The sequence below is a fragment of the Melanerpes formicivorus genome, unplaced genomic scaffold (genome assembly GCF_026170545.1).
Source record: "Melanerpes formicivorus ecotype bairdi unplaced genomic scaffold, bMelFor1.0.p_v2 SCAF_8, whole genome shotgun sequence".
Taxonomy (NCBI): Eukaryota; Metazoa; Chordata; class Aves; order Piciformes; family Picidae; genus Melanerpes; species Melanerpes formicivorus.
This window is the reverse complement of record NW_027142360.1, coordinates 23,300,175-23,324,882: the sequence shown is the minus strand read 5'-3', so window position 1 is coordinate 23,324,882 and position 24,708 is coordinate 23,300,175. Positions and strand designations below refer to the sequence as shown.

The window sequence follows — 24,708 nt, the reverse complement described above, 5'->3', positions numbered from 1 at the left end:
GAGCCAGCTGAAGTTTAAGCTCTGGTTGGGCTTTTGATGGCTGTGACTTGCACTGTGCCACACTGCTGTGCCCAGGAGGAGCACACATGGTCCTGGAGGCTCTCAGTGGGAGCCCAAGCATGTAATCTGCAGACCCACACCAGCCCCATGCCTGCTGGGGGTGAACAGCAGCAGGGTGACAAAGGCACTCTCCCTAAAGTGCCTGTTGCCATGGGACAACAGGAGTTACTGATTTCCTTCCTTCACCAAGGCTGGGGAGGGCTTCTTTCTGAGATGCAGTTCTTAGGGGGGTTGACAAGACTTTTGGCCATCCCTTGCTTACTGCTACAACCAAAGCCACAGTTGGCTCTAATGCTTCACCTATATGTTTGGCAAACAAACAAAACCCAAAGCCCAGGCACTCTAAGGCAAATGCTTGCATAGTTACCTTTCATCTTCAGCAGTGAGCCCAAGGTTTGCTCCAGCTTCTGGATCACTTTCTTAGCCTTACGCAAAACCTGATACTAAACAGAAGAGATCAGAACTGATTGCTCTCTGCTCGGCCTGGATTCAGGTGTTGACATGCCTGGGTTATTTGCTTCACTTTTCCTTCAGTTATTAGGTGTCTCTGTGAAACCAACTGTGTGTGTTTCACCAGCCACCCTTATCCATATGAAAAAAGAGAAGCACTAATACTAGAGGAAACTTAACTGCAGAACGGGAGCGTTTGGGTCTGTGCTGTGCAATGCATGCACGGAACAAGCAGCCACACAGCCATCTCCTACTTCATTCTGATCTCTCATCAGCAGACTTGTTTGGATTGCCCTCTTCTTGGAGCATGTTCAGAAATATCATGTGGGCAAGACTATTTGGATGTCTACCAACTACAGGCATAAGACTTGACTAATCACTTCCCATGAGAACTTTGCTAGGAGAAGCCTTTGCCGTGTTCAGCTCTCAGCTACTCTGCTGTAAACTGAAATGACCTCATGCTGCACACCGTTTGCAGCAAGCACAGCTGAGAACATGGGGCCAGTACATCTGAATAGACACAGCTCCAGAATGCTTCAAGATTTATGCTGTTGGTAAGGCCATCCATGACCACCCCAAGCATGAGCTTTCATGTTGGACATTTTGGCCAGAGACCAAGCACTAGGATTACAAGGAAACTTCTGTATTGAGGCTCCTGAAGATATTGAAGTTCCATGGCCCCCAAAAATCACATAAGGGACATGTGATCCTATGAAAAAGCAAGTGTAAGAACTTGTATGTGAAGGGAGTTCCATTAGACCAGACAAATCAAGCATCTGTTTAGCCTTGGCTTCTGAGAATCATGGTGACTTCAGCTTAACTTGCATCTTATTCAGAACACAGCAAACTGAACTTCTACTTCAACCTGCGTGAGAACTAAGTGGCTCAGCAGGCACAAGCCCCAGCTAGCAGCACTTTGCATGTTCAGAGCCTCAAAGTCCTTTGCAAGGACAATTCCTGTCCTAAACTGGAAAAAAGAAAGTAGAAAGTAGCCAATGCACCTAAATGGGCTGGTGGCAGAGGACTCCAGATGTTTATTCCTCTGCTTTAAGTATGGTAAGATCCACCTTTTCATGTGGGTCAATTTAATCTTAATCAAAAGTTTGGGTTTGATTAATTAGTTCCTTAAGTTTAGTAGAGGCCAATGAACACAGCTGGTGGTTGTTTTTCTCCCTGACATATTTTTCCAGAGGGTCTTGAAGACAGAGTGCACCTCATAAAGTTGAATGAATTACTCCCTCCCCTAGGGCCTCTTCTGTCCCTGAAACCCCTATTCTGACTTCATAGCAAAGTGCTGTGAAATGAAGATAATTTCAGCGTGGGGTCCCTGGGTTTGTTTCCAAAACACTAGAAAGAGAGTTGCAAAGCTAGAAAGAAACTGCAAAAGCCCTGCATAGAAAGGAAAAACACCCAACCAAACAAGCAACAGCAGAGCAAGTAAGGCACATGATAAACCCATGACTACAAAGTGAGCAATTTGCTTACACTGAGCTGGCAGCTTTAAAGTAGAAGCGCTGCAGGAGAGCTGCACACAGTGAAATCACACACACCACTGGCACCCAGAAAGATACACAGTGGTCATCCTAATCAACCTGGTTAAACATACACGGATAATAGTGATGCATAGAGAAAGAGGCTTCACACCTTTGAGGCTGAGCTGTCTGACCGGGACAGGACAGCTTCCTGCAAGCTGATGAAGAGCCCTGTGAGCACAGCCCGTTGGTGTGGCTGTGACAAGTGCTGCTTTGCCGCGCAGAGCTCTGCTTCTTGCAGCTGGGTTAGGGGAGCGGGACGCACTCTGGCATGTTTCTTCCTACAGTTTCCAGCTGTCTCCATCAAAGGCTGCAACCATACAATCGTAGAACTGGTTTGGTTAGAAAAGACCACGAAGATTATGGAGTCCACCCCTGGACCCAACACCACCATGGCCATTAAGCCACATCCCAGAGTGCCACGTCCACACGTTTCTTGAACATCTCCATGGACAGCGACTCCACCACTTCCCTGGGCAGCCTGTTCCAATGCCTCACCACTCCTACAGGAAAGAAATTTCCCCTCATATCCAGCCTAAACCTGCCCTGGCACAATTGCACAGAATTTCACTCTTGTCCCACCACCTGGTACTAAAGAGACTGACCTCCACCTCACTAGAACCACGCAATGCAATGTTTAGTTATACAGCCTGCATAGCAGACAAACCAAAAAGGAAAGGTCAGGGTGACTGCCAAGAGCACTGCGGGTGACTTTTCTGTAGGAAATCATGGAGTTGGAAATCTTTGTGTGTAAGGGGTACCACCTGTAAACACTAAACCCTAGTCTAGCACAAAGAATAAACTGTACAACATGAAACACAGCCGAGACAAGCCTCCCACCTCCCGTACCCTTCCCTGCAATGATCTGATGCTCCATTTCCACGGGATATCCAGGGCTCGGCTCCACAAAGCACTGAGACATCTCACCTCCCACCCACGTTACTAAAAGACAGCTTCCTTCAAAACACAGCAATTCCTTTCCAAATGAACTTGTGACACGGGAGCAGGCAACAATACCAGACATACACATGAACGAGAGGGCCAGATCCACACCCGGCCGGGCCTGCCGCTGCCGCCCTGCTCAAGATGCCCGCCTGGGGAAACCCTTCCCAGCAACCGGACCGGTGTCCCCTGCCCTTTACCGACCGCAAGCACGCCCTAGAGACAAGAGCGCCTGCCCCTGCTGCGTCTTCTGCAGACGGGATGGGAAACAGCGGCCAAGGGAAGCCGTCAGAAGAACAACGAAGACGCTCCCAAACAGGGATCAACCAATCCCACAACACACTACACCGCGTCGCCTCGGGTCCGGTCCGATCCGGCCCGAGCTGCGCCTTCCCGCCCCGCCCCTGCCAGCCTCCTCCCACGGCCACGGCCACCGCGCCGCGCCTCTGCCAGCCGGGGCCCAGCAACACGAGCCGCACGTGGAAGAAAGCCAATCAGAAGGCAAGCGGTGCCTGTCGGCGGCCAATAAGAAAACAGGAAAAACGCGGGCTGCGGAGGCCAGCGGGCAAGGAAGAGAGGCGGGCACCGAAGAGGTAGGGAAAAGCGCGGGGAACGTGCGCATGTGCAGCGGAGGGGACTACCCGTGCCGGTGTGCCTTGACCTACACAGCTAGGGTGAGGCACGCCGGGAGTTGTAGTTCTTCTGGGGCGGGGCCGGGCCGGGCCACTTCGCTTGGGGCTGGACTCCCCGCTCTTGGGCGGGCGGAGCCAAGTGGCGTCGCGGGGGCTTCCATGGCGGCGGCAGCGGAGCGGACGGATGAGCTGGTGCGGGAGTATCTTCTTTTCCGCGGCTTCACCGCCGCCCTGAAGCAGCTGGATGCGGAGATCAAGGCGGACCGAGAGAAAGGCTTCCGGGTGAGCGGCGACTTTCCTGGCGGGGTGCTGGGCGCGGGTGCCCCCTGAGGACTACGCGGTCCCCGGGCAGGCCGCGGGCGCCCCTCCGCGCACCGCTCCCGGAGCGGGCCGGGCGGCAACGGGACAGCTCTGGGCGCTCCTCGTTTCTCCGCGGAAGGAGCTCCTCTCGGGGGCGGCCGCTCCTGTGCCTCTGAGCTGGGTTGAGCGCCGGGGCCCGGCTGGCCGCGCAGGCGGGACCTCCCCAGCATCCCGGGGGCGAGGGCCGCCGTTGATGTACGCGCAGCCTCCTGGCGGGGGTGGCATGTTTAAGCCGATTAGAAGCATTCCTGCTTGGCTCTGAAGCAGCGTTAGCGCTGGGCAGCGGCGGTGGGCGACGGGAGCCGTCCCCTGCCTTGGCTGCCCAATCGAGGGCCGCCGTTCCCAGCTGGCCGCCCTGCCGGTCTGTGCCGCCCGTCCCAACCGCTGCATGGATGCCCCGGCATCCGACGTGTGAACCACCGGGGGATACCCTTAGTGCCGAGAGGAGCGGAGAAGGCGGGTGTACGAGAGGGCAGCGGCAGGACAGCTCTTTGCCTGGATCTTTTCTCAGCCATGAGAATATTTGCTCGGGGCTTTACACCTCCGCTCCTTTGTTTGTGTTTTAAACACCAGCTAGGTGCGTGGGAATTTGACAGGGTTTGCTAGCCTTGCAAACAGAGTTTCGGGCCTTCGTGTTTGAGCAGCACGTCTGGGCGCTGAATGTAGTGATTTGACCGGGCAGATCTTTCTTTAAGCAGCTTTATCATTCGTGAAACATGTTGCTTTTGTTTCTAAAACGTCAGCACTGAACGTGTAGAGGTTGGCAAACAGTTGATTTAATTGCAATTACGCCGTCCGAGAGGGGGCTGCAGGGGTCACAGACTTCAATTTCCTTTAGGAAGCCATGGAGATAGAGGCTGGGTGATGTCCTAAGATGCTAACTGATGATGGGAGAGCAAATCACATTTAAACTTTGTTACTTGCATTTTGTATAGGGTGCAGACAGTGGGATTTTTTTTCCCCCCTGTTGCCTGTGTTCACCCTCAGAAATCACTGAATGGTTTTTTTTTTCCCCCATGCCATCATTCTGCATTATTCAGATTACAGAAATAATTGTCTCCAAACCAAACCTCAAGTGCAAACTTCTCTGCCTAGTAGATAAAGTTAGTAGTAAGAGAAAGGCACCTAAAAGATGGCAGTGTGACAGATCTTTCTTCCTCTTTCTGCTGACTAAACTCAGTCTTTTTTCCCTTTAGTCTAAAAATACTGCAGTTTCCAGATGCTGCACTTGAGTTGTCAACACTTAAGCACATTATTCCTGTTTCTCATTACCAACTGACTTCTTTTAAAAGTGAAAGGTTTTGCTTTCTTGCAAGAAAAAAAGCCCCACCAAGCCCCAATGCTTTTAGTCAGAAATCTTTTCACAGAATCACCAAGGTTGGAAGAGACCTCAAAGAGCATCAAGTCCAACCTGTCACCACAGACCTCATGACTAAACCATGGCACCAAGTGCCACGTCCAATCCCCTCTTGAACACCTCCAGGGATGGTAACTCCACAGCCTCCCTGAGCAGCACATTCCAATGGCTAACAACTCTCTCTATGGAGAACTTAATCCTTGCCTTGAGCCTAAACTTCCCCTGGTGCAGCTTGAGGCTGTGTCCTCTTGTTCTGGTGCTGGTTGCCTGGGAGAAGAGACCAACCTCCCCTGTCTACAACCTCCTTTCAGGTAGTTGTAAACAGCAATAAGGTCTCCCCTGAGCCTCCTCTCTAGGCTAAGCACCCCCAGCTCCCTCAGCCTCTCCTCATAGGGCTGTGCTCAAGGCCTCTCATCCACCTTGTTGCCCTTCTCTGGACACGTTCAGGTGTCTCAATGTCCTTCTTAAACTGAGGGGCCCAGAACTGGACACAGGACTCAAGGTGTAGCCTAACCAGTGCTGAGTACAGGGGCACAATGACTTCCCTGCTCCTGCTGACCACACTATCCTTGATGCATGCTAGGATGCTATTGGCCTTCTTGGCCACCTGGGCATGCTGCTGCTGTTCTACTCACTGCTTTTTGGCTATGTTCTTTCATGTTTTGCTTTGGTTGGTTTTGTTTTGATATTGGGTTTTTTTGTTTGGTGTTTTAAATTATTATTATTTGAAAAGCACTGCAGAGGGGAAGGATGCTAAAATAAAATGCAAAGTGTTTCCAGGATTAAGAAAGCAGCTGATGCATGAGTGCTGGATCATGGTATTATTTGCACTTCTCAGCTTAAAGCTTCTCAACAACTTCCCCTAGCCTGCAGAAGAGAAGGCTCAGAGGAGACCTTATTGCTCTCTACAGCTACCTGAAGGGAGGTTGTAGCCAGATGGGGGTTGGTCTCTTCTTCCAGGCAAGCAGCACCAGAACAAGAGGACACAGTCTCAAGCTGTGCCAGGGGAGGTTTAGGCTGGATGTTAGGAAGAAGTTCTTCACAGAAAGAGAGATTGGCCATTGGAATGTGCTGCCCAAGGAGGTGGTGGAGTCACCATCACTGGAGGTGTTTAGGAAGAGACTGGCTGGGGTGCTTGGTGCCATGGTTTAGTTGATTAGATGGTGTTGGGTGGTAGGTTGGACTCGATGATCTCAAAGATCTCTTCCAACCTGGTCTCGTCTATTCTATTCTATTCTATTCAACATGAAGTTACAGAAAGTCTTTTGTTTTGCCCTCTAGGTGGATAAGATAGTGGACCAGCTGCAACAGTTTGTTCAGAGCTATGACCTGGTAGCCCTGAGGGATTACTGGAGCTACCTGGACCGACGTCTTTTCAGCCGTCTGGAAGATGTGTACCGGCCGACGGTGAACAAGCTGAAAACCAGCTTGTTCCGGTACTACCTCGTCCATACTGTTCAGGTAGTGCTTCCTTTGTTTAGGCTTCTGTGTTCAAAAGGTCCTCCTCTCTGAAACCAGGGCAGGGAGAGCCACTGACAGGCTTGGTGGGTAAGAGAAAAGCTATTCCTGTGTCATGTATGAGGACAGACTGAAGGAGTTGGGGCTGTTCAGTCTGGAGAAAAGAAGGCTCCGAGGTGACCTAATTGTGGCCTTCCAGTATCTGAAGGGGGCCTACAAGAAGGCTGGGGAGGGACTTCCCACGATCTCAGGTAGTGATAGGACTAGGGGGAATGGAATGAAGCTGGAGTTGGGGAGATTCAGGCTGGATGTGAGGAGGAAGTTCTTCACCATTAGAGTGGTGAAGCCCTGGAATGGGTTGTCCAGGGAGGTGGTTGAGGCCCTGTCCCTGGAGGTGTTTAAGCCCAGGCTGGATGAGGCTCTGGCCAGCCTGATCTAGTGTGGGGTGTCCCTGCTCATGGCAGGGGGGTTGGAACTAGATGATTGTGGTGATCCCTTCCAACCCTGACTGATACTATGATGCATCATGAGTGCAGTAAGGAGTCTGATGCAGACTCCCATGACAAGCAGGACAGGGAAGCTCAGGGGAGAGAGAAATGTGGTTAGCTGGGAGCAAGGATGGATGGGGTGCTTGGTGCCATGGTTGAGTTGATTAGATAATGTTGGATGATAGGTTGGACTTGATGATCTCAAAGGTCTTTTCCAACCTGGCCTATTCTATTCTGGAGGTTTTTAAGGCCAGGCTGGATGTGGCTGTGAGCAGCCAGCTGTAGTGTGAGGTGTCCCTGCCCATGGCAGCAGGGTTGGAACTGGATGATCCTCGAGGTCTCTTCCAGCCCTAACAATTGTATGATAGTAATACAGAGCAGACGGTGCCAGGCCTGGTGTGGTGGCGTGGATGTGGGGAGGCATGAGCCCTGTTCTTCTTGCTGTGTTGCAGACTGGCCGCAATGACAAGGCACAGGAGTTCTTCCTCAAGCAGGCCTCTGAGCTCCAGAACCAGGCGGAGTGGAAGGATTGGTTCGTCCTGCCCTTCCTGCCTGCCCCGGACTCCAACCCCACCTTCGCCACCTATTTCTCCCGCCAGTGGGCAGACACGTTTATGGTGTCCCTGCACAACTTCCTGAGCGTCTTATTTCAGTGCATGCATATCCTTTCCTTGGGGACTGAAAGCTGAGTCTCCCTTGCCCTGCTGGTGTGCTCATTGTTAACAGGGGTGCCAAGAATGTAGTGGCCTAGAACTTGCTGCTTTCGGATGTTTAGAGCCAAGACTTAATAGGAAGCTGGTGCTTGCCAGAGAGCGATGGAATAGTTGCTGTGCAGTTATCTGATGATGTGTTATATTCCCTGGGCACAAACAGTTGTGTTTGTTACTAATGCTGAACTCATCCACCTTGAACACCTCATCCAGTTCTGGCGTCCCCATCGTAAGAGGGACATAGAGCTCTTGGAGCGAGCCCAGAGGAGGGCCACAAAGATGATCCAAGGGCTGGAGCACCTCTGCTATGAGGATAGGCTGAGGGAGCTGGAGTTGTTTCAGCCTGGAGAAGAGAAGACTCTGAGGGGACCTTGTACCTGCCTTCCAGCAGCTGAAGGGATCCTACAGGAGGGCTGGAGAGGGACTTTTTATAAGGGTATCTAGCAACAGAGCAAGGGGGAATGGTGTTAAACTGAGGGAGAGTAGGGTTAGACTGAGTCTTAGGAAGAAGTTTTTCAGTACAATGGTGGTGAAACCCTGGAAGGGATTGCCCAGAGAGGTTGTGGATGTCTCTTCCCTGGGGATGTTCAAGGCCAGGGAGCAGCCAAGTCTAGGTGAGAGGTGTCCCTGCCCATGCCAGGAGGTTGGAGTAGATGATCTCTAAGGTCCCTTCCAGCCTAAGCCATTGCATGATATTGACCAGAAATCTTGTGCACATCTTGTTCTGAAATGCTTTTTCTCTTTGCTTGGCATAGTACAAAACAGGCATTAAACACAGGCCCTTCTGTGGGTACACAGCATTGCTCACTGCAGCAGGGCCTTTCAGCACTAGCAGAAGGAGCAGCTTTTGTCCCACACTGTAGAGTTCTGACCTTGTTTGTTTGCTGACGGGCAGGTTTACACTGCAGCTGGAATACAGCTGATCTTGAGCTCTTCCCTCAGTGTACACTAATGCAGTAACATGACATCCCTTGTCCTTCTGATGTGTTAAAAGGAAGACTCTCAAGAGCCTTGCATAGCCTACATGAAGTAGTTTGTGCAACAGTGAAGTGCACAGTTGCCTTAGGTAACTAAGTTGCTATTAGTCTGCAGGTCTCACACAGACCGCTTGCCGGTAGCACGGACAAGCCTTGCTGTTTTATAGGCACATGGCCACTGAGGAGTGCTGGCTGTTGGGATTAGCCCAGGTGCACACCAATTCTTGCTTTGATTTTTCTTTAACATTCCTCACCAGTTCCAGTCATCTTGAACTTTGAAGCTGAGTGTCTCAGGAGCAGCCTCATACAAGAAGAAAACGAATCGTTGCGGCATAAGGTCAGACCTGAATTCACTCCTTGCTTGCTGCCTGGATGAGGCTGTAAGCTTTTTGGTTTGTAAAGCTGGCTCCATCCATTCAAGAAAGTTGTGGCTGTTCTGGTCAGTGCAGTAATTGCAAGGCCAAATTCTTCTAGAAGGCCTTTGTTATTATGGTTTGCCTTTCCAAAGGCCTCCAGGAAACTTAGGGTTGTGATCATACTGGGACATGTCTGTTGAGGGTGTTACAGTTCCCACTGCTGGAGGTGACTCCTGCTCACTGGACTGTCTGCCAGGTGGCTGGATACTGTGCAAAGTTTTTCTGCTACACTGTCAAGTCAAGGTCAAACTGGTATGGCTGACTTTGCATGGAAACTTGTGAATAGTTGCCAGTGGCTTCCAGATTTTAGCTGCTGGAGCAACAGAAATGGGCAACAGCTTCTGGCAAAGAGGCAGAAACCTTTACTTCTGAAATAGCCACTTCACCATGGTGGAAGTGCACTTAAAGCTATTTAGATCTTCTAATGGAAACGTGAATGTCTGTTTCCCAGCTCTAGACCTTACAGTACACCATAAGAAAGGCTAAACAGTTCTGACAAAGCATCACCCAGCTGCCTGGCTTGGTTTTGGCAGTATCATCATCAGATGCTTAGAGAGAGGGGGGGTGTAAGGATATATAACATGGTCAGTCCATTCCCAGTGTAAGTTCCTGTTGGGGTGATTCAGGCAACCAAGAGTTTAAGAACTTCCTAAACTCCAGCTCACATGTGGATGATAGTGTGCAAGTGGGAAGCCTCATTCATGTAAGCAGCACTTGACTTTCACTTCCTCAAACATACCAAATAGAAGCCCTCTGTACACATCAGTAAATAATGGGTTTTGCCTTCTGCATTATAAAACCTGTGCGTTGTGCTTCCTGTTTCAACTGCTTTAGTAGCTGGTCAGTGCTGTTCATTTGTCCTGAAAACGTTGAGGTAAACCAGAACAATTTCAACAAGGAGGTGGTGGTTTGCAAGAGGAAAGTGAGAGTTGTTGCTGTGTGCTGTATGGAGTCAGTGGATCAGGCAGACTTTGACAAGAAGGTGGTCGGTAAGAGGCAGCAGGTTCAAGTGTGTTTTCAAACAGAGCTCTTTCTGGGACAAATAGACAAGAGGTAAAACATAGACAAGAGGTAAAACTCGACCTCCCTTCTTGGAGAACTGAGGTCAGAAAAGGAAGCAGCTCCATATAGAACACCTACTTAATAAAACAATGGTATAAATGAAGGTGGAATTTGATGCTAGTGGAAATGAAGCAGTGGTGGTGATTTCCCTGTTGAACCAATGCAAGTACAGGAGTAGCAGGCTGGGTTTCTAAAGCTCCTTTTTCTTCTTGTAAAAGAAAAGCTTGAGGAGCTCTTCATGTGAGGAAGGGTCACAGGCATAAACCACATCCGTGACAGAAAGCTGTACCCTGAGGTTCCTCTCTGCTAAGAGGGAGAATAGAAAAGTGTCTTGTTTTCCACAGTGGGGAGATAAATGTCCCTGTCAGGCTTGGGAGGGAGCTGAGCAGAGTGTGTAGCTGGATTACAGGGTGACCTGTTACCATTGCCCTCAGTGTGCCCTGCCAGCTTCACCAAACCCTTGGCTGTGGGAGGAAGATTACCTTCTAGGCTCAGTGCCCATATATCACTACTGCCAGTCACATGCATTGCCCTGGTGGCCTTAAACTGTGCCTGCATGGAGAGGCTGCTGAGCTCTGCTCTGACCAGCTTTCCTTTCCCAGCATCATTCATGTCCCTGCAGCAACAGCCCAAGGAGAGGCTCCAGTTTGCTGAGTGTCTGAAGTGCTGATTGTTTTGGTACTAATGTGCTCAGCCACTCCAAGCAGCTTTCTTCCCTCCCCACCCTTCTTGGGCTGTTGAAATAAAGTAGTAAACAACTTCAGCAAGTGGGCAGGAGGTGAATCTCAGTGAACTTCTGTTTACTTGGCCCTCTTCTCTTGTTGTAGCTGTTTGCTTTGCAGGCTGAATCCTCCCGCATGAAGAAAGAGGAACTGGAGATGGAACAAGCAGTTGTGCATCACAAGTTGCCTGCATATGTGGCCAACATGGATCGACTAGGGGACTCTGAGCTGTAAGTGCCTGCAGAGAAGGAGCTGGGGACAGGCTCTACTGTTTGGTTTTTTGAGGTCAGGGAGGTTCCTGAAGAGTTGTTTCCTTGTTCCCTGCCTTGGGAATCAATGCAGCAAGATATCCAGGCAGAAATTCTGTTGAGCTAAGTGGGTTTAATGGAAGAATTTATGATGGGCATCTCTCCTGCCATTCAGGAAGGAGGTTCTTGCCAGTCAGTGAGGGCCCAGGAACACATGGAAGTGATTCTTCTTTGCTTTCAGCATTACACCAAGGTGTTCTGAGCAGGCAGGGCACTGGTAGCAGTGCAATAGTCTGCAGTATTGATCAAATGAAGTGGGTTGTCTCAGCTTCAGTTTGCTTTAGTACCTGTGGTACAGTAGGTAAGTGCCCTGTATTGTTTTGTAGGCACTGTTGTGTGACCCAAAGAGGCCCTTGTTAAAGCAGAGATGCTTCCTGGCTTTTGCAGTGTCAAAAGGAAATGAATTTTCTCTTCTGTGAGGTTCAGTTAGGCACAGAATTCCCCATCAACCTGCTGCACTTTTGTGGCTACATCTCTTGTATTCCTGTCTGTGGAAATCAGGCAGCATGCACAGTGACACAGCTTGTTTAATTGTCATTTAAACTCTTCTTTCCCCCCAGTACACAGTCATGCAAAGCAAGTCTGTGTGTTTGAACTCGTTGTGGTACTGAAATTTATTGGTTTGTATTTGAATTTTAGGTTGCTTTGCTTTGAAATGATCTGCAAGGAGATGTAGCTTAGCCACAAGGTGACACTGCTGAGGCTTTGACTTTCTCATGTCCTCCTTTCACTTCTGTTGAGACAGGAGTGGGATTGATGAAATTATCCTGCTGGCAATGGCAAATAGCAGGTATCACACAGACAAAGTCTTGGCTTTAGTCTAAAAGGTGGCTGATTAAATAGTTCACCAGACACTTAAGTCTCTCCTAACAACTGCTGTGCACAGGAAGGGCTGCAGAGTTTAATCTGAGACTTGGTTTTGCTTTAACTGCTTATCTGCACACCCTGGGGAGAGTGACAATGAAGGATGGGATAACTTGTTCCCATACTCATTTTTGTCCATTTGTACTAGAAGAACTTGCCTTGGAAGTGGCATTTCTGGCACATGCAACTTGTCTCTTTGGCTGAGAGCCAGTTCTGCCTGCTTTGGCTGTCTCTCTGCTCAACTCAAAGCCCAGCTTTGATAGAGCAGAGGAAATACTGTATTCCCCCTCCCCTTGGTGCTGCTTTTCTCTCAGAGAAAGCTGTAGCAGAGTGAGACCAGACAGTTATGTTTTGGGAAGCAGCAGCTGCTCTTGGCACTGCGGGCTGAGAAGGGAGGCGTATGCAGTCACAGACCTCGTTCTCCTTTGGGTCCAATTTGCGATGTATGGAGGGCCTGGGCTTTAAAATTGCTGACTGTCAGAGAGTGTTCACTGAATCACTGAATACTTAATGCCTTTCAGAGTAGGTTTATTTTATGCCTTGGATTGGGGAGTCCCAGCTGAATAGGTTCTTTGGTAATCTGGATTCCCCCTTAGGGTCTTTCTAAACTGAGTGGGAAGTTTCAGGTGGCCCCACGAGGGGATTCTGCAACACTTGAGCCCACTGAGACGGTGGCACCTCTGACAAATGAGCTTTGGTTACAGTAATTATGTATACAGTAATTACAATGATGTGCTCCAGGCACTAAAAAGATGTTTTAAAGCAGGCTTTTAATGCATTGTGTGCTTGGAAAGGACTACCTGCCCCCCAGAGGTTCAAACAGCTGGCACTTTCTTAGGTGGTCTTTGGTGAGGTTGTCTGGCTACTCATTCACACTCTGTTTGGTGTTTTGTTTTTGCTTGCTTTGTTTTCTTGATCAGTGATATGACCTGCAGCCAGAGGAGTGCTGCACACTCTCTTCAGTCCCGGGGAGGCTTTCTGTCTTCTTTTCTCTTACAAAGTAAAAAGGGCCCTGCCAGACCAGCCCATCCAAGTGGGGCTTCTCCAACTCAGACTGGCAGTATGCTGCTAGGGAAGAAAGAACCAACAAACCACCAGGTAATTCTTAACTGTGTTCCCTGAAAGGTGCCCAGTGTCCCAGGAGTTAACTTGCAGCACAGCACTGCTCCAAGCTTTTGCTTCCACCTGAAAAAAAACCCACCCCACAAAATGCCCTTTCCCTCCTTGCCAAGTGTCTGCTGGGCCTCAGCGCAGCACAAGGACGGCTTCTGTTGTCTGGTGCTTGCAGGTGCTTGGTTTCTTTTCTTCCTCTCTTGCACTTTGTTCTGCAGCCTAGCACAGTGTAACCTGGCCAAACCATTCCTCTGCCTTCCAGAGTGCCAAAGGAAAAGAAGGAGCAGTGAGCTGTAAGGACGGGAAGAGCCATTACAGTGGGTTAGTAGCAGGCGAGTCCAGCTTCCTGCAGCAGCGGCAGAAGCGCTTGCAAGAGCATGGGAAGGAAAGGAAGGAGCTGCTGTCAAAAGGGACCTCCCAGGTACCAGGCAACACTGCAAGGCTGGCAAGCTGAGGGCTGTTGTTTTTTGTAGTTTGATGTGCAAGTGGCCTGTGAAGATTCTGAACTGCTGCTCAGATCTAACTGTATCAAAGGTTAATCTCTGTAGTTAATCAGCTCCTTCCACATTTGGCTATTTCTGTGTCCCTGGAAGGGAGTCAGTCTTGGCATTTCAGAGGGAAGAAGAGATGTCTTTTGTTGTGGTCTGTTCACCAGCCTGGTCCTGGGGAGAGTATGTTTCATTCACAGAATTGTTCTGGTTGGAAGAGGCCTCTTAAGATCGAGTCCAACCCAAACACCACCATGGCTATTAAACTGTGTCTCTGAGTGCCTTGTCCCCATGATTCCTGGACACCTCCAGGGATGGTGACTCCACCACCCCCCTGGGCAACCTATTCCAATGCCTGACTGCTCTTTAGGAAGAGTTTGGTTTTCTTTTTCCTAATGTCCAACCTAAACCTCCCCTGGCACAATTCCAGGCCATCTCCTCTCATCACCTAGAGAGAAGGAACTGACCCCCCCCCCCCCCCACTGCCATCTCCTTTCAGGTTGCAAGGAGGTCTCCCCTCAGCCTCCTTAATGATTATGTCCAAATGCTTTGTTACAATCCCCATTGCTTAGTAGTAGTGTGGGCACCCATCCTGCCCAAGCAAGTTCTCTCCTCTGGGTTCTTGTGCAGGCTCTGTGTGGGACAGAAAGCTCAGTAGAAAGCTTTCCTGGAGAGGGCTGGAAATATCCTTCTGGCAATGTTTGCTTTTTGAAGTTTTTTTGGTTGGTGGTTTTTTTTGCACTGTATTGTTTCAGCTTTGCCAGGGGCTGTGCCCTGCTTGCTAATCCACTGAAATAATAAAACTCCTGAATTTTACCTGTTTGTTAAGCAGACTGCTTCTGTTCACCTGTGTGTTGTCTGACTTTCAGCAGCCATGTGGTCAAAGGCGACAGAGCGCAGGAGACATGATGATGACAGCGTCTCAGCTGTGTGTTTGTTTTGGCTGTGTGGATCACTGCCCCCGGGGGAGAGACAGTGCTGAGGCTCTTGCCTGTTGGCCAGTGTGTGTGGCTTCTCTGTGTGGTGGCAGCACTGCCTTGGAGAGTTGTTATTCCACCACTGAGCATTCAAGGCTATGAGAGAACTTTTTTCTTCATAGCTTATCTAAAACATTTTAATTAAATCCTGGTCAGAAAAGTGCAAAGCCCAATTTCCTGCTCAGTATCCTCTGACTGTCCTGATTCTGTGATGTTTCAGGCTAAGGCAGTGTTTTCCTGGCCTTGGGAAACTGATCACAGAATCACAGAATGTTAGGGGTTGGAAGGGACCTTGGAAGATCAGCCAGCCAGAGCAGGAGCACCTAGAGTAGGTCACACAAGAGCTCATCCAGGTGGGTATTGAATGTCTCCAGAGAAGGAGACCACCACCTCTCTGGGTAGCCTGTTCCAGGGCCTCACAGTGGAAAAAGTTTTTCAGTATGGCCAGCCTGATCTAGTGTGAGGTGTCCCTGCCCATGGCAGGGGGGTTGGAACTAGATGATCCTTGTTGTCCCTTCCAACCCTGACTGATACTATGATACTACTATGATACTATGTTCATGTGAAACCTCCTCTGCTCCAGCTTGCACCCATTGCCCCTTGTCCTATCATTGGGAATCTCTGAGCAGAGCCTGGCTCTGTCCTCCTGACACTGCCCTTCACATCTTTATCAACATTCATGAGGTCACTCCTCAGGCTCCTCCTCTCCAAGCTAAAGAGCCCCAGCTCCCTCAGCCTTTCCTCAGAAGGGAGATGTTTCCACTCCCTTCATCATCTTTGTGGCTCTGCACTTAAGACTTCCAGGCAGTTTCCTGAGGTCTTTCTGAGGGGCCCAGAACTGGACACAATATTCCAGATGTGGCCTCACATCAGGGAAGAGTAGAGGGGGAGGAGAACTTCTGTGGATGTAGTAGCCATACCCCAGGATGCCATTGGCCTTCAGGGTGAGAAGGGCACATTGCTGACTCATGGTCAGCCTGCTGTCCACGAGGACTCCAAGGTCCTTTCCCCCAGAGCTGCTGCTGCTATTCAGCTTTCTCATCTCAACATGTGAGCAGAAAGGAAACTGAAAGGTGACACTTTCTTTCACAGGGGTGTTATTTATTGGCTCTTGTCTCCCCACAGTGACACAGAGAGAAGCATTCTTGAATTTATTTCCTAATCATTTCTATTTTTATGATTTCAGCCTGTTTGAGTGTGCAGTGTTTGACCCATTGCCCAAGATGTGAATCTACTGTAAATAAGTCAAGGATGTGTTAGGGAGCAGGGATTCAAAACCATCACTGCTAGGACCATCTTGGGGCATCTCATCTTCAGAGGATGGTTGAGCAAAGGAATGCTTGCAGGTGTTTTACTGACTTAAGTGCTGCATCTGTTTCTTGTTCAGCTTCTGGTGGCAAGGGAAGACTAAGCTGCTTTCAAACACTTCTGTGTGCTGCAGTTCAGACCCTTTCTCATTCAGATACCTTTAGCTCTCATAACTCCCATGTGTTCTGTCTGCCCTCTCAAACCAGGTTTTAAGCTTTTGGCCCGGTGTCAGCCCTGCTGCTGTCTTCAGTGCCTTGGCTGCAGTGGTTGTCCTACTGCACACAGGCTAAAGCCTTGGCAGACAAAGATAATCTGTGCTGGGGCTCATCATCCAACAAGAATTTTGTGCAGGTTTGCTGAACTGCATAGTGTGCAGACTCAATTTATATTGCTGAATTCAAGAATGCCTTGGAAAAGGTTGATTTGCTTGTGAACTTATGCTGAATTTATGTGAATTCATAGCATCCAAATGAGCCTCTGACAGCAGCTGAGGCAAACAGATGTTGTGGTTCCTTTTAATTCTCACAGGAAAGTGCATAGTGGGGCACATGGAAGGGGATATAAGGGGCTCTGCAACCAAGGAGGCAACTGAGCAACACACTGTGCTTAGAAAGGTCCCTGGCAGAGGAAGTGTTGAGCTGACAATGCTTCTGTTTCCATCCAGCTTCTTGGTTTTGCCTCACAGCAGGCTGGGGTGGCTGAAGAGCTTGATCTGGAGCTGCTGCTTCCTTGTATTTCACACAGGATTTCTTCCTTCAGGGCCAAAGTGCTGAGAAGAAAACTGATGCTAGCACTTCTGAGCCAGAGCTGTGCTCAGAGCTGCAGGCTGAGCAAACTGAGACAACGACCAAAACCGCTGCCAACAGCACAGACGCCCTGGGGGTCCGCCAGGAGCAGCCTTTCATTGTCCTGAGCCAGGAGGAGTATGGGGAGCACCATTCATCCATCATGTACTGCAGGTAAAGGACTGCCAGAAGAGGGATTTCTTGTAGAAGCCTCTCTAGAGGACCAGCTGTGTCTGGCCTCTTTCTCCCAGTCTCTGCTCTGTCCAGCATGCTGTGCATGTACTCACTTGTAGAGCAGTTGAGTTGGTGTGACTGAAAACAGCCTGCAGCTTGTGCAGTCAGAATGGGCAGAGATTCTTGTGAGTGGGAGATGCCAGCCAGAGAGAAACTCCCTGGGAGAGCAGGATGGTATTCCTTCAGGGCATTGTGCTTCACACATGGAGCTCAGTGAGCTTCATTGTGCCAGTTGTGGACTGAACAGGAAGTGGTGCGAGGAAGGTCTGATTCCTGCAGGGGGAATGGGCATGTGGCCAGGAGAGGGAGGATAATCAGGATATTTAATGTCCAGTTTTGGGCTCCCCAGTTCAAGAGAGGCAGTGACCTGCTGGAGAGGACCCCACAGAGAGCCATGAGGATGATGAGGGGATTTGAGCATCTCCCCTGTGAAGAGAGACTGAGAGACCTTGGGCTGTTTAGTCTTGAGAAGACTAAGAGGGGATCTCATCAATATATGTAAATAGCTGAGGGGTGGGTGTCAGGTGGAGGGGGCCAAGCTCTTTTCAGTGGTGCACAGCAATAAGACAAGGAACAACAGGTACAGGCTTGAACATAGAAGATTTCACCTCAACATGAGGAGAAACTTCTTTGCAGTGGGGGTGACAGAGCACTGGAACAGGTTGCCGGGGGGGTTGTGGAGTCTCCTTCTCTGGAGTCTTTCAAAACCCACCTGGATGCATTCCTGTGCAGACTGCCCTAAGTGATCCTGCTTTGGCAGGGGGGTTGGACTTGATGATCTCTTGAGATCCCTTCCAACCTGTAACGTACTGTCATCTGCTTGCGTCCAAGAACTCTGTGGAGAAATACATCCAACTGATTTCCTTCTGCACTTAGGGTTGACTGTTCTGGACGGAGGGTGGCCAGCTTGGATGTGGATGGGGTCATCAAAGTCTGGTCTTTTAACCCCATAATGCAAACTAAAGCTTCATCCATTTCCAAATCTCCGTTGCTGTCCCTGGAATGGGCGACCAAGCGTGATCGGCTGGTGAGTGGTCGGCCTGTGGAGGCTTCAGGGTCACAGCAGGTGATCTGGGGCTGCATTGCTGTATGTTGCACATTCTCTAAGATCTTAGGCAGCTACCTTGCAGATAAGGTCAGGGCAACAGTTTCCACATGGGCAGCTGAAGCCTGTAGGGTCCAAGAAAAACTAAGAGTGGCAAAGTGTGCTCTACGTAGTATTGAGCAAGCATTCCCCAGTGGTTGCCCTGCAACAGAAGTTCCCGTGCTGTAGTGTGGGTATGGCTGGAGGACAGAAGTAGCTCCTTTAAGAGAAATGCCCCTCTTCAGGCAGAGCAGGCAGCCACTTGAAAAGGCAGGCAGAGGCACAAGAGCCCATGGGAACGCTGCAGCAGGGAGCTGTGGAGCTTTACTTGCACGCTGAGCCCGAGGCAGAGAAAGGAGAGAAGGGCTGAGGAGCAGCGGTGTGGTGTTGGCATTCTACTTACACTACTGTGGAAAGGGCTCCATAACCAGTTTCACACTGGTCCTTCATGAGCTGGGACTGGGTGTGTGCTCAAGGAGCTCAAGGCTTGACTGAATACCACAACAGTTTAAATCTTTCCTGTAGCACTTCAGTTCTGTTACTAGAGAGGAGCCTCAAATTACACACAGTTGTTCTGATGTTTCTTCTGGTTTGTGGAGCTCATTTCTTGCTTGCTGATAGATTCTTCTTTCTAAACTATATGGGGATTCAGCAGTAAATCAGGTGCTGAAGTGAGAAGAATCTGGCTTGCCTTTCCCCCCCCCCTCCCCCCCCTTTAAGAATGTGCCCTCCCTCCATGGTTTTATTTTTGATTGGGGCATCACTGATACAGCATGTGTGAGCCCTTCTGAATGATTGCATTCCCCCTGGAGCAAAGGAGCTGGTGTCTACTTGGTTTTGTCTTAAACTTAGATTGTTAAATCTGTGTCACTCTTTCCTTGCTCCTCTAGATAGTGAAACTAGATGTGTTTTGCATCCTGTAATGCTGAGCCATACTCTAGAAAGTTGCTTTTACTCCACCTTGGTTCCTACCAGATCTTTTTCTCAGTGGAAAGCAGTGCTTTTACTGTGACATCTGTAGCTCTGGGGCAGTCCTGCCTACTGAGTGTCACATGCACAGAAGGACAGGGTGTAGCCTAGCGGAGTCATGTTTAATCCAAATGCATAAACAGGGGGAGGGGGGTGGAATTTACTCTGGTGTTCGTGGCTGTTGGAGAGCATCATTGTATTCCTCATTCACACTCCCTCCATCTTCTCCTTGCTGGTTTCAAGCTCTTGCTTGGCAGCGGGGTCGGGACGGTTCGTCTTTACGACACAGAAGCAAAGAAGAATCTCTGTGAAATCAGCATTGATGAAGACATGCCCAGGTAACTCTGGAATGTTGATTTTTATATGTCAGCACTGGGTTTGACTGTGAAAAGGTAGGTCAAGTCTCAATGTTCCTGCTGTTTTCCTGCAACTGCAGGACTAGCTAGCCTTCACCCAAGAGGCCAGCCCCTGTCTGAGCAGTGTGAAACTGCTGAGCTCAATGAGAGACACTCAGAGTCTAAGCACACAAATCCTGCTCTCCTTCACAGTGCACCCTGTCTTGCAGGGTCTTACTGGGATTGCTCATAGCTGAGTGTTGTGCTTGAGGCAGCTGCTGGAGAGAGGCAATGCAGGCTGTTTGCTGTGTTTCAGGATCCTCTCGCTTGCCTGCAGCCCAAGCGGTGCCTCCTTTGTCTGTTCGGCAGCAGCCCAGAGCCCCATCTCCCACATGGATTTCTCAGCAGTAAGCTCTGGTGGCAAAAGCATGAACCAAGTTCCTGGGAAACTGCTACTGTGGGACACTAAAACAATGAAGCAGCAGGTACTTGCTGGGTTGATTTCCTCCTTTCTGAGAGTGAGTGGCTTCTGTTTCAATGGGGATTGGACTCCATGATCTCCAGAGGTCCCTTCCAGCCTTAATATCCTGCGATCCTGTAGGTGCCCTCTTCCTAAGATATGCTGAATTTCTTTTCCATACCCTTCTTGTTCCTCCTTTCCCTTGTATCACATGAAGGTAAAAAAGAACAGTTAAGTAGCTGCTGGGTTTGGGGGTTTATTTTTGGTTGGGTTTTTCAGTAGTCCATAGCCTTGTTTCTGTCTTGCCTGTGCACTTTGTGACTGGGAAGGTCCTCAGTGGACTGAAGGATGTTTTGCTGAGGCTTTCTCCAGCTGCACTACATTGAACAGTTTGCTTTGTCCTCCCTGGTGAAGTGCTTCTTTCAGAGCTTTCATCTCATGTCATCTTCTCCATTGCTTCAGTTGAGATAGGTCAGATTCTGTCAGGGAATCCTCATCCCATCCCTCACCTTTGCCCTTAAGAACTGCTGTCCCTGACAGGGAAGAGAAAGCAACCTCCTCACGCTAATGCCCTGTCAGGAGGTGTTTTTGCAGCCTTGAAGCTATAGGCAGAAAGCTCTGGCTTGGCTGAACTGAATTGCTGATTTAGTGTCACAGTAGCAGCCAGCTTTGGAGTTCGTAGTTGTGAGAGCTGCTGCTACTGGAGGAATTCTTGCTGCTGGACGATGTCTTTCCTCCCTTCCCTGGAGATCAGCTCCTCAGCACTCCCAGCTCTGTTTCTCAGCATTAATGCAGACTTTCCTTTCCAGCTGCAGTTCTCCCTGGAGCCTGAGCCCATTGCTATTAACTGCACAGCTTTCAACCACAACGGCAACCTGCTGGTCACGGGGGCTGCAGATGGGATTGTTCGTCTCTTTGGTAGGGTGGGAAAGCACCAGGGGGGGATTGTTGCTAACCAGCTGAATGTGAGCCTGCAGTGGGCCAGAGTGGCCAAGAAGTCAACTCCAGTAGCATCCTGGCTTGTATCAGAAAGGGTGTGGCCAGCAGGACAGGGGAAGTGATTGTCCCCCTGTACTCAGCCTCAGTAGTGAGGTTGCACCTTGAATGCTGGGTTGAATTTTAGACCACTCACCACAATACAGACATTGAGCTACTAGAGTGTGTCCAGAGAAGAGCAAGGAAGCTGGGAGTGGGTCTAGAGAGCAAGTCCTGTGAGGGAGGGCTGAGGGAGCTGGGCTTGGTTAGTCAGGAGAAAAGGAGTCTGAGGGGAGACCTTATCATTCTCTGCTGAAAGCAAGCTGTAGTGAGGTGCGTGTTGGCCTCTTTTTTCCCCAAGCAGCAAGTGATAGGACAAGGGGAATTGGCTTCAGATTGCACTAGGAGAAACTTGGGTGGGTTCTTAGGAAAAAAATCCTTCACTGAAGGAGTTCTCAAGCACTGGAAGAGGCTGCCCAGGTTGGGTAACCAATGCTGGACATAATTAGAAGAAGTGTAGCTGTGGTACACAGGGACAGGTTTCAGGTGTGGGCTCGGTGGTGTTACTGGTTGTACTTGATGACCTTAAAGGTCTTTTCAAAGCTAAATGATTTTGTCCTCTTCAGGCCGTTTAGACCTGCCTGTTTTGTGAGTGAGTGATCTCCTTATGGCCTGGACAGTGAGGTGGAGGCTGCAGTCAGATGGACTGAGAAGACAGCTGCCAGAAGTTGTTTGGATGGACTGGATAGCAAGGGGAGGAGGAGGAGGAGGAGAAGGGTGGCTGTGGGGCCTGGTTGCAGAGTGCCAGCAAATGGTAGAGAGCATGTGAGCAGCCCTGGAAAGCTGAAGGAAGAGAGGCAGGGATTTTGTGGCAAGATCTCACTGTACTGGAGAGTAAGCACAGGGTGCTGAGAGTGGGTTGGGCTCCTCCAGTCTGGTTTAGAGGGCTGGGATGGAGACCTTCTGAAGATAAAGGGCCTTCAGCTGTGTGTGTGTACATGTTCAGTGCTGGCTCTCCCCTCAGATATGCAGCAACACGAGTGTGCCATGAGCTGGAAGGCTCATGATGGGGAAGTCTACTCCGTTGAGTTCAGCTATGATGAGAACACAGTCTACAGCATAGGTGGGGATGGAAAGGTAAGCTCTGGGTGACCTTCTGTTGGTGACTATCTGCTTTGAAGGTGGGTGCCCTTGTTTAAGACAGTCTGCTCTAACAAAACTCACTCCCAGGATGGGGAGTGATCTCAAGACAAGAGAGGTAAGAAACCAAAAGCCCTGTGGGGTTGAGAAGGAGAGCTTATTGGAAACCAGCACAATGTACAACGCCTGGTGAATGAGCAAAACAAGCCAAGGCAGCAAAAGACACTCAGCAAACCAACCAGCAAGTGGAAAAGGGCAGCATGCAAGCAAAGTGAGAGAGATAAACACCCCCAGCCAGAAACTGGAAGGAAGCCCCCCCACCCTGAGCTGAACTCCAAGCCTCATCATCCAGCACTGTGTTATAAAGCTGGCATGACCAGCATGGTATCAAATAATCATCAGCAGATTCCCCAGGCTGTCCCTCCCAACCTAGACCAGAACAGGTGTTTGTCTTATCTTAGCTTTGCTTCGTCAGTTTCAGCCAAAACAAGGCCCTGTTATCTATACAAGGCTTCCTCAGCTCTCTTGCAGGCCAGCTTGGGGGTCTCCATTTAACACAAAAACCTGCTGCTTGTAAATGACCCGGGCCCTGAAGCTACTAAATCAGCTTGCAGTAAGCTGGGTGGTTTTCCCACAGGTGGGGATAGCAGTAACAATACCAAGATGCTGCAAGTGACGTGGAAAGACACCTAGGCAGCAGTGCTCGAGCGAGGTTGGCACTCTCGGAGGCTTTACAGCCTGCGTTTTGAAACTAGAGGCACCTAGAGCTGAGTCAGAATGCCATCTTGTGTTTGTGAGGAACAGTCACTTCACCTTCTTCCCAGCCCCTTTAACTTGGGGCTTTTGTCATCTTCTTGTCCTTTTAGTTTATTCAGTGGAACATTCACAGAAGTGGCCTGAAGGTGTCCGAGTACGACCTTCCCAGTGAAGCCACAGGGCCTTTTGTTCTGTCCGGCTACAGTGGCTACAAGCAAGTCCAGTTCCCAAGGGGAAGGCTCTTTGCTTTTGACTCTGAGGGCAACTATATGGTGACATGTTCTTCTACTGGAGGAGTCATTTTTAAGGTGAGTCTGAAGTGCTCTTCATGCTTCCATACAGGCTCTCGTAACAAGGCTGCATCAGCAGCCACTGGAAATTGTCGAGCAGCATCTGCCCTCCATGGAAGCTGCTGCTCAGTTTCATGCAGTGTGCATTTTAGCAGTGCCTGCTGCTTAGCAAGTGTTTGAACCCTCTGTTAGCAGTTGGCCCTCTTGCATGTAGCTGGAGTATGCATACTGCTGCTTCTCAAAGCTCATCTGCAGCAGTTGTCCTTAGTGTCCAGCACAAAGTTCAGTTTCAGTGCTTTTTCAAACATATCGATGCAAGTCAGTCCAGTGCAAAACGTGTGGCTGGTGCTGATCTTTAACCTGCCTTGGGTGCTTGCTGATGCTGTGTTAGCCTGGGCCTCATTCTCTCTTCCTATTGGGTGCTGCAATGAAGGATAAGGCGGAACGGTTCCAACTATCCAAATTGCTGTGCCACAGTTAGAAGAGGTTCCTGGTGGCATATCCCTCACTTGCCTCCTCTGGGGTCAATGGCCATCAGTGGAAAGCAGGGCCAGGCAGATCAGATGGAATTTTCACTCTGCACCTGGGGCATTCAGGAGCAGCCATACTAAGAGGAGCTATACCTTAGGCTCACTTGCTTGTCATTAGTCCATACTCTTCACCTACCTTGTTCAGTTGCTGCAGCTCAGCTGAGGGCAGCAGATTGGAAAGTTGCTTCTTCATGTGTGAAGCAGCAGAGCTGTGAAGTGCTCTGCCTCTGCTCCAGGAATGTGCCCCCTTGAAATGTTAACTTTCTCTCTTGTAGTTAAATGGTGAGGAAAAGGTGCTGGAGAGCTGCCTTTCCCTGGGAGGACACCGAGCTCCTGTTGTCACAGTGGACTGGAGTACAGCCATGGACTGTGGGACCTGCCTCACTGCCTCCATGGATGGGAAGATTAAATTAACAACCTTACTGGCTCAAAAGTCTTAACATGGACAGTGCTGAAGGGGAAAAAGCAAGAGCCTTAACAAAACCAGTGTTAACTCCACAGGAGCACAGTGCATGGGAGAGAAGGCAGCCCCCAGCCCTTCTTTTCACTGCAGCTTTTTGGATTTGTTAAACACATTTGCCAAACCCCTGTGCCATGAATGGGATGCCAGTATGGGAGCAGAGCCCTGGCAGCACTGAAAAGTAAGTTCCCACCGACCCATTGTGGCAGCTGGACTCCCTCCACAAGGGAGCAGGGGGAGAGAAGGCTGCTGGGATCACCTCAGGGCTCACCTCAAGGCAGAAGCACGAGAGGCTGGAGCAAGCATGCATGAGGCAGCACAGTGTGTGGTGATTAAGATGGATCAGACTGGAAGGGCTGTGCAAACCCACTCTCTTCTTTTGGTAGAGCATTTGTCACCTCTCTCCCTCGCCTCAAAAGGTATTTGGAGTCTTTTCCATGAAAATAAAATGTTTCCTTGCACTTGA

The 24,708-nt window shown here is 49.8% G+C and overlaps 2 protein-coding genes across 8 annotated transcripts in view; one reads left to right on the top strand and one right to left on the bottom strand.

Moving 5' to 3' along the window:
- Positions 1 to 3,880, bottom strand: part of STRA8 (stimulated by retinoic acid 8) — a 17,504-nt gene extending 13,624 nt beyond the window's left edge. For 4 of the 7 annotated variants that reach the window (XM_068142713.1, XM_068142718.1, XM_068142714.1 and 1 more), the window contains exons 1-2: positions 2,155 to 3,156; positions 428 to 503 (exon numbers count right to left, since the gene is read on the bottom strand). In XM_068142713.1, coding sequence (XP_067998814.1) covers positions 428 to 503; positions 2,155 to 2,442 — 364 coding nt within the window. In that variant the 5' untranslated portion in view covers positions 2,443 to 3,156. Of the gene's footprint in view, positions 1 to 427; positions 504 to 2,154; positions 3,157 to 3,188; positions 3,258 to 3,649 lie in introns of those variants that run through there. The other 3 variants (XM_068142717.1, XM_068142715.1, XM_068142716.1) reach the window with 3 other exon arrangements.
- On the top strand, positions 3,741 to 24,708 carry WDR91 (WD repeat domain 91). The gene is made up of 15 exons (XM_068142709.1): positions 3,741 to 3,898; positions 6,615 to 6,794; positions 7,732 to 7,939; positions 9,221 to 9,303; positions 11,272 to 11,396; positions 13,259 to 13,436; positions 13,714 to 13,872; positions 16,984 to 17,183; positions 18,120 to 18,270; positions 19,540 to 19,634; positions 19,948 to 20,116; positions 20,901 to 21,009; positions 22,091 to 22,203; positions 23,073 to 23,270; positions 24,058 to 24,708. The coding sequence occupies exons 1-15, from the start codon at positions 3,776 to 3,778 to the stop codon at positions 24,220 to 24,222; spliced, it is 2,256 nt and encodes a 751-aa protein (XP_067998810.1). The 5' UTR covers positions 3,741 to 3,775; the 3' UTR covers positions 24,223 to 24,708.

Coding starts and splice junctions, on each gene's coding strand:
- WDR91 (XM_068142709.1), top strand. CDS start 3,776: ATGGCGGCGGCAGCGGAGCGGACGGATGAGCTGGTGCGGGAGTATCTT. Junction 11,397..13,258: donor CGACTAGGGGACTCTGAGCT/GTAAGTGCCTGC, acceptor TTTCTTGATCAG/TGATATGACCTGCAGCCAGA. Junction 18,271..19,539: donor CGACCAAGCGTGATCGGCTG/GTGAGTGGTCGG, acceptor GCTGGTTTCAAG/CTCTTGCTTGGCAGCGGGGT.